This window comes from Manis pentadactyla, chromosome 10, assembly GCF_030020395.1.
Source record: "Manis pentadactyla isolate mManPen7 chromosome 10, mManPen7.hap1, whole genome shotgun sequence".
NCBI lineage: Eukaryota > Metazoa > Chordata > Mammalia > Pholidota > Manidae > Manis > Manis pentadactyla.
In genome coordinates this window covers 25,496,229-25,504,756 of record NC_080028.1, presented here as the reverse complement: position 1 = coordinate 25,504,756, position 8,528 = coordinate 25,496,229, and the positions used below count along the sequence as shown (strand labels likewise).

General features: G+C 47.9%; 1 protein-coding gene across 1 annotated transcript; it reads left to right on the top strand.

Annotated features, from left to right (window-relative positions):
* Positions 1-250: 250 nt before the first annotated feature.
* Positions 251-6,656, top strand: LOC130679227 (uncharacterized). Its single transcript, XM_057487856.1, has 2 exons — positions 251-482; positions 4,977-6,656. The coding sequence occupies exons 1-2, from the start codon at positions 251-253 to the stop codon at positions 5,441-5,443; spliced, it is 699 nt and encodes a 232-aa protein (XP_057343839.1). The 3' UTR covers positions 5,444-6,656.
* The last annotated feature ends 1,872 nt before the right edge of the window (positions 6,657-8,528 follow it).

Sequence of the window (8,528 nt, the reverse complement as noted above, 5' to 3'; positions counted from 1 at the left end):
GTAGAGGAAAGCAGTGCACATTTTCTGAATGTCCCGGGGGTCGTGCGGTCCCAAGCAGTGACAGAGCTCAGTTCTGGTTCCTCCCTGTGCTCCTTCCGCTACACTCTACTACCTTTGAGGCCACGCTTCCAGACGCTCCCTGAAGAATATACTCAGTTCACAGACAGCCATGATAGGACTGAAATTCATGACAACCCATAAAAGACTTCACTTAAGAGAAGCAAGGGGACAGCCTCTCTACCAGGCTCAAATGCTTTCGGCCTCTGCCGTCCTCACTGCACAACTCACCGCAGCACTTCCCCTCTGTGTTGACCTCGGCACCATTTCAGACTACCCTGTCTCCCCGCTGCAGGTCTTGGAGGAAGGTCCGCGGCTCCTAAGTCTGGACACTGGCCATTCAGTGGTTCACAGAGGGGCCCGACCAGCAGCTGAATGCTCAAAGGTGGAGCCAGAAGTGATGCAGTCACGTGGAGAGGTGTCTGGTAAGTTGGGAATGAGAGAAGAAGTTCTGCCTTTCCAGGACTTGGAGAAGAGATAAAAGGGAGATCATCTGGACCTGGGACTTTGTGTTGTGTTGTTTCTGAGCAGCGGAATACCCCCCACCATCCCCCACCCCCACTTCCCCCCAACCCCCTACAAAAATTCTTGAAGCGAACTACAATATATAAAATGGTTTAAAAGGAAAAAAAAAAAAGGAACAGATCTATTTAGAAGCAGGAGCCCTGAGGACTTTGAGTCTTCTTGGAACACAGTTGAAAACCAGTAATTTAGTCTGTGCCCCTAGGATGGGGGAGATACAGAAGTATGTGGATTCTTTAGAGTCACTCCCCTGGTTTGAATCTGGCCCAGCTGCTCATTAGCTGTGTGATTTTAGACAAGTTACTTAAGTTTTCTGAGTCTCGGATTCATCATCTGTAAAATGGAAGTAGTAAGTACAGAACTGCTATGTGCTCAGCACCGAGTATATTCTCAGTAAACTTGAGTTATTGTTATTGTTATTAGTTGCCAAACATTTGGACTTTTCAAGACAGCCTAGAAATTTGGATTTTTTGGTAAGAATCTCCCAATTGTTCAATGTTGGCAAGTAATTAAAAAAAAACTTTGTATGAGCTACATAAGACAGCTTCTAGCAGTCAGCCTGGGACCTCTGGAGTAGTTAATGCACTATGTACTTTGTGCTGGTATGTACTATGTACAATTAAACATGCGTGTAGAATCATGGGTAGATGAGGCTGAATTGTCATAGATGGGGAGGGGCAGGTGGCTGAGCAGCTTGGAGAGAGGAAGAGGCCCAGTGCTATGCATGGGTCCCTGGGCAGGGGCTGTAGGTTGCAGTAGTTGGTAGATTGGACCCTGCCATCCTGCTGTGGGGCAGTTAAGTGCTTGTGGGGTGGTGGGAACATTTTCTTCCCTGACCTGCCCAGATGGCAAGAGGGTTCATAAACCAAAGACTGATCCAAGCACTTCCCAGTTGCCCTCAACTCAGGGCTTCTGCATGGAGCCTCTCTTTATTTGAAATACTGATATTTTGCTCATCATGGAGTTTTTGCATTAATGTTTATTTTTGACAATATTGCATTAAAGTGTTATTTATTTCAAATTACTGAGTTTTTGGGTGTCCCCTTAAACTTTGTGTCCGAGGTGAATGCCTCCCTCACCTCGCCCTAGGACCCATCCCAAATCCCACCCCAGTCGTGACTAGTGTCAGAGACCAGTGCTCTGAGCAGGTGGATGCTGGGGAATGCAGACCGATTTTGATTGTAGCCAAAGCAAACAGTCTATAAGAAACAAAGCTACTGGAGCAGAGGACGGGAGGAGCAACACATTCCGAAGGCAAACAGGAACTGTTTCCAGGTTTACTCTTTCGGATTTTTGGCACTTCTTCCTCCTGTTCTTTAGTAAGGAAATGCATGGACTGACTTGCAGGGGATCAACGGCGACTAGGGGCTCCCCAGGTTTAACATGGCTTTCTCCTTTGTTCTGTTATGTAGGATAGAGATTCAGTTCAGGGGAGCTCAGCCATTCAAGGAGAAAACTATTTTCCCTGAAGCATCTTCCCTCCAAGGCTTCCAGGAATTCTCAGCACTAACTGCCTTTGGGGCTCAGCCCCGGGCCTTCCAGATCAGGGCAAGCTCTCAGTCGGCCAGGTCTGTCTGGGAAGTCTCAGGCCTGCCGGCTGTGCGTGTCAGTCAGCGCGGCTAGCCCCTCTGCTTGCCCAGGGCAGGCGAAGCCACCAGAACCCCCGTCGCCCTGTGCGACGGTGGCTGCTGGGCAGACTCCTGCGGCCTGCCCCCTGTGCGCGGACCCTTCACGTGGACGTGTTTCATCTATGCCCCGAAATCCCGCCTGCCTCTGAGCTGAAGGGAGAGGCCTGGGTGTTAGGCCGAGTGAGTAGGACATCCAGATGAGCCCAACTGTTTAAGGAAGAATCAGAGAGATCGACAGACGAACTTCTCTATACCGTCCACTCAAGGAATTCAACATTACCAGTACCGCTGAAGCCCCTTTAGAAAACATAAATGTTCACCCTTGGAAGGATGGATATATAAATGGAGGCATGGTCTGGAATATTCTACAGCAGGTGAAACAAATGCATCAGAGCTCTGTGTGTCATCACAGATAAATCTTAATACATGGTCGAGCTTGATTCTTTCCGCGGATGTTTCTCAGGAAACTGACATGTTCTGTGGGAGCGCTCAGCTTAGGCTGGGACTGAGTTTCCCTCTTTCTTCTCTTCCTTCCCTTCCTCCTTTCTTTCCTCTCTTTTTTTCCCCTCGATCCTCTTCTCTTACCTCCTCCAATCTTTGCTTATATGCTTCCTGCCTCTCCTTCTTTCCCTTTCTTTTCTCTTCATGGGAGAAGGCTGGGTGGGGGCACAGGCATGCAGGGAGGTGCGTGTGTGTGTTACGTGTGGGGTGAAGGGGTTAGTTCCCAGTGTGCCAGACCATCCTGGGTGCTGTGCATGCATCACTTCATGGCCAATCCATTATAATCTCCATTTAAGACTGAGAAAACTGAGGCTCAGATAGGTTGGAAAATGGGCCGAGGCTCTGGAAATTGTCAATAACTGAGCTGAGATGTGAATTCAGGTCAGAATCCAGAATCGGGCCCCCCCCCACTTCCTACCACACAGCCCGCCCCACCCTTCATGCATTTCATCCCCTGCCTTCTCCTCACTTTCCAAGAATGCCCATATAACTTACTTGTTGGTATTATTATTATGCCTTCTGGTACATATTTCAAGGACTCCATAGGTATGGTTTATCAAATGGTCTTATGCACAAGATCTTATTTGGTCCTAACATCACCTATGAGGTTGTTGGGGCCAATATGAGGCCCACTTTACCATGGAGAACCAGAACACAGAGAGCTGGAGACACTCCGAAGGCCACGTGGCCACAGGCTGCCCTTCTGTCCGTGACTCTGAATCCTGGCTCCATTGGCTGCTATGCTTCACTGAGGCCCGTCAAAGCCATGAGACCACTCAAAGTCAAGTGCTAGTCCTTGGGAACATGCGAACTTGTGAAACCAGATCCCAACTTTAAAATTTTGGCATTTTGTTCATCATGGATTTTTTGACACTGAGTTTTTTTTTTAATAGTGTATTACAATATTATTTCCATTATTTATGTGATTGCTGGGTTTATTTGGTGCCTTTACATTTTGCAGTAGAGGTGGTGCCTCACTCTTTCCCCAGTCCCAGCCCTGCCTGTCTTTACCTTGTCCCAGAATTACAGTGTGCTGGCTCCTAACGAGGTAAGCGTGTGGGAGGTGGTTTTCCAAGAGTGCCACCTGGCCACCTTTTCTAACCTTCCTCCATTAGTTCGGTTCAGTCTCACTCCCCAGGCCCCTTCCAGGAACCCTGTCTGATCAGAATGATTCTGTCAGAGCAAGTGCATCCTGTAGGTGGTATGTGGCCAGTGATGCCTCAAAGAGGACACTCACTTTGAGCAATAAACATAACAAAGTCTGTTTCTGGGAAAGGGCTATTCGGAATAAACTTCCCAGGATACCTCCTCATGTACCCCTCAGCCCCTGTCCCCGGCTGTTATACTTTAGGGAACTAGAAGGAATAGCCTGGCAGGTTTTTTCCTAGAAAAGCTCTTCAGTGAGCCCATTATGGGAAAAGAAGTTGTTTTTGTTTTCTTTGATTCATCACAGTGTCCTACTTCCCAAAGTAAATGCGGCCTTGGACGCTCCAATGTACATGGCCACAAAGAAGGGCTGGGGCTGCCTGGAGCTTGCCAAGGACCCCACAACCAGGGGGATGCATGTAGCACTGTACCCCAGGACTTGGATCTTCATTCTTTGCCTTCGAGACAGCTCAGATTACCCATTCCCTCTGTGTTTTTCTGCAATGTGAACAGAAGAAATATTAACCTTTAAAGATTTCTCTAGAGTTCCTTGAAAGCTGGTGGGGTGAAGTCTGCCAGAGAATTATACAACAGCAAAGCTCATTTAAAGCAACAGTGTCTTTCTATAGGACTGCGGTGTTTCATTTATCAGTTTCTGTTAGTAATCATAAAGGAAAAGACACTAACTTTGTGAAGAAACTAGAGGGACCCCCCCATACCCCTACTTTTTGTTCTTTTACCAAAGGGATGCAAGCATGTTGATAAAAAAATTCAAAACCTTGTTCAAAGAAGGCAAGAGGAAATTATTTTCATTAACCTCAGGCAGCCATAATGTAGTTAGTCTTGTTTGAATTCAGGAAAACACATAAAGACAGATAAAGAGAGAGAAGCTTTCTAAAGCATTTGTCATTTTAATTGAAGGGTCCTGGAAATTTTAAGAATATTCCTCTATTTTTTCCTTTCAAAGGGAGCCGGGCCCTTTGAGGCAGGGAAGGATTCAAGCATTAGATAATCTACTGCTCCATTGTTTTATGTGGTGCTTTATTACCTCTTAAGTGCATAGCATGCATTACCTCATCTCCACACTTCCTTGATTTGCCTGTCTCTTGCTTCCCGTTTTAGAGATGAAGAAACTGAGGCAAGGGTTCTGTGACTTTCCTGGCATCACCCAGTTCAACTGGACACCAAACTTTGAGGTTCCGTCTTCCTCTGGCATCACCCCGGATGGCTCCTATCTCCTTTCCTCTGCACCAGTGCTTCTCAACCACAGGCAAATATGCCTTCCAGGGGACATTTGGCAATATCTGGAGGTATTTTGGTTATCACAACTGGAGGAGGGCTCACGGGTGGAGGTGCTACTGGCATCTAGGGGGTGGAGGCCAAGGATGCCGCTAAACATCCTACAACACACAGACCCCCAAAAGAAGCCTCTGACCCCAAATGGCAGCAGTGTGGAGGCTGAGAAGCCCTGGTCCATGCTGTGTTGTGCGTCAGAGGGAAATTCTAACCTCTGGAGTTGCCCTGCTCTGCCCAGCAACAGGCTTGGCATCTCTCCTGTGGCTGCCACAGGAGCTAAAGCTGCTCTCTAGAATGCCCTTTGGCAGTGGGCAAGTGTCCCCTGCAGAGCTTACTGCGGGACATGCAGTGCATCAGCAGAGCTGATATGTTTTATAATTTAGAGTCACAAGCCTCCTGTCCTCATTTAGCAGCAAGCCTGCTGGCAGCTGCCCTGCCAGGGAGGAAGTGAGTTCCACAGAGGCCTACAGCCCCCGCCAGCTAACAGCCTGTGGTATTTAGGGATGGCTGTTGCTGAGGCACCTGGGAATAGTCTGGGGCAGAGGTGGCACTGAACGTGTGGGCTCCCCTTCCGAACCATCCATCAGCGGCAGCCCCTGCCAAAAGATGGCCTATTGAACATTTCCAGGAATAGCACAGCCAAGCGTGTCAACTGCTTTCTTGGAAATACACTCAATATGGATGGCGGGCCTCCAGCAGGGAGAGCATAAAGCCTGGCCTGGACCACACCACTTAGAAAATAGTAGTGCCTAGCTGCAGGCATGTCCGTGCCATAGGGAAGGGGAACTGGGCTCGCTGGGCTTTGGAGCCCAGCAGCTTCTGGGATTGTATTTCAGTTTGCTCAGTGCAGAGGGAAGATGGTCACGCCTTTCAGAAGGCCCTAGGCCCTGCCCATTTCATGCAGCTCTGTGACCTTCACAAGCTTACCGTTTGTTCCGACACCAGCAGACAGGAAGGCCATCAGGCTGGGAGGTGAGGGTTAGCCTGAGAGTGAGGTTAAGGGTTATGGTTCCCCATAAGTGAGGGTGAGGTTGAGGGTCAGGGGCTAGACTTATGGTTAGGATTAGTGTTAGGTGTAAGGTGAGGATATGTTTACGGTGACAGTTAGGTTTAGGATTCAGTGTTAGGGTTTGGGTTAGGTTTAGGTTTTGGGTTATGGTTAGGTGTTGGTAAAGATGACAATGAGGGTGAGAGGTTAGATCAAGTCACCAGGGTTAGGATTAGGGTTAGGTTTAGGGTTCAGTGTAGGGTGAGGATAGGGTTAGGGAGAGAGTTTGGGTTCAGCTTTAGTATTAGGGTTAAGGTTAGGTTTAGGTTTAGGCTTATGGTTAGGTGTGGGTGAAGGTGATGGTGAGGCTGAGGGGCCAGGGTTAATTTAGCGTTAGGTGTAGCATGAGCATAAGGTTACGGTTAGAGTTAGGGTTCCAGTTTAATGTTAGGGTTAGTGTGAGATTTAGGTTTAGGGTAACGGTGAGGTTTGGGTGACGATGAGGGTGAAGGATTGGGGGTCTGGGTAGGTTAGGGTCAGAGACAGGTGTAGGGTTAGGTTTAGATGAAGTTATGCTGTGGGTCAGAGTTAGGATTTCGGTTTAGGCTGCAGGTTAGCATGAGAATTAGGTTAATGGTTACAGTTCCCTGTTAGTGAGGGGGAAGGTGAGGTCAAGGGCTAGACTTATCATTAGGATTAGGTTAGGGTTAAGTGTAGAGGGTTAGTAAAGGGTTTGGATTTTGGTTCAGTGTGATTGTTGGTTTTAGATTAAGGCTTTGGATTACAGTTAGGCATGGGTGAAGGTGACAGTGAGGGTAAGAGGTTACGTTGAGTGGCCAGGCTTAGGGTTAGGGTTCAGTTTAGGGTTCAGTGTAGGGTGAGAATACGGTTATGATTAGAATTAGGGTGTGGTGTCAGTGTGAGGGTCAGGGTTATGTTTAGGACTTGGGTTATGGTTAGGTGTGGGTGAAGGTGAGGATGATGGGGAGGGGTTAGGTCACGGAGCCCACATTAGGGTTAGGTGTATGGTGGAGGATCGGGTTAGTTGAGAGTTAGGGTTCGGGTTTAATGTTAGGCTTAAGGTTAGGTTTAGGTTTAGGCTTAGGGTTAGGTATGGGTGAAGGTGGTGGTGAGGATGTGGTGTTAGGGTAAAGGACCAGGGTTGGATTCATGTTAGGTTTAGGGTCAGGTGTAGGGTGAGCATATGGTTACAGTTAGAGTTAGGGTTCCAGTTTAATGTTAGCGTTAGTGTGAGACTCAGTTTTAAAGTAATGGTGAGGTGTGGTTGATGATGAGGGTGATGATGTTGGGGTACCGGTATGGTTAGGGTTTGGGATTGATGTAGGGTTAGGTTCAGGATGAAGTTATGGTGTGGGTTAGAGTTAGGATTCGGGTTCAGGCTGTGGGTTAGTGTAAGATTTAGGTTAATGGTCATGGTTCTGTGTGAGTGAGAGTTAGGATGAGGGTTCCACGTTAGACTAATGGCTAGGGTTAGGGTTAGGATTAGTGTTAGGATTAGGGTCAGGTCAGGGTCATGGTCAGGGTCAGGGTTAGGATTAGGGTCAGGGTTAGGATTAGGATTAGGATTAGGGTTAGGTGTACAGCGAGGATACATTCACAGCGAGAGTTAGGTTTAGGGTTCAGCATTAGGGGTTTGGTTATGTTTAGGATTTGAATTTACCATTAGGTGTGGGTGAAGGTGATGATGAGGGTGAGTGGTTAGGGTTAGGATTAGGATTAGGGTTCAGGTTCTGGTCAGCAGTGACCTGCGTCCATTTCACTGGGGGAGCACCAGCCACTGCTCCTCTTGTAAGTGGTACTCCCATATAAAGGCAAACGAGCGTCAGAAAGGGGGAGGATTTTCTGCCCTCTGGTACCAGCACTATCCCCCAACCCCTCTGAAGATAAAGCAGTAAGAGGCAAAGATGGGAGGTATCACCCTCCTGCCCCTCTCCCACTGTAGAAGCAATCTTTTACCTCACAGATGCCTGACATTCCTGTTGAAATTTAACCCCCCTGGGACCTTCTGCACTCTGAGCCTTGTACAACCTCTGGGGCAGCCCAGAGGTGACTGGGCTTGGGGATACCCTAAGAAGGCCAGCTGCCATCAAAGAAAAGCTTCTAGAAGATGTAGGTGTTTAAAAGCCAAAGATCAAAAGCTCCCCTCTGTCTCGCATCTCTGCTGTTCTGGGGAGTATTACTTACTTTCCTTTTTCAAATTATGAGAGAGTTACAAAGTTTATCATGGAGCAAATATGGAACATCTTTTTATTTCTAAGAGCCACTGACTCTCCGGACAAAGGTTATTTGAGGACCACCCTGAGCTATAGTTAGTTAGGGGCAGGGCTGCCCAAGCACATTTAAATTGCAGGAAAACAACAAGTAGTTTT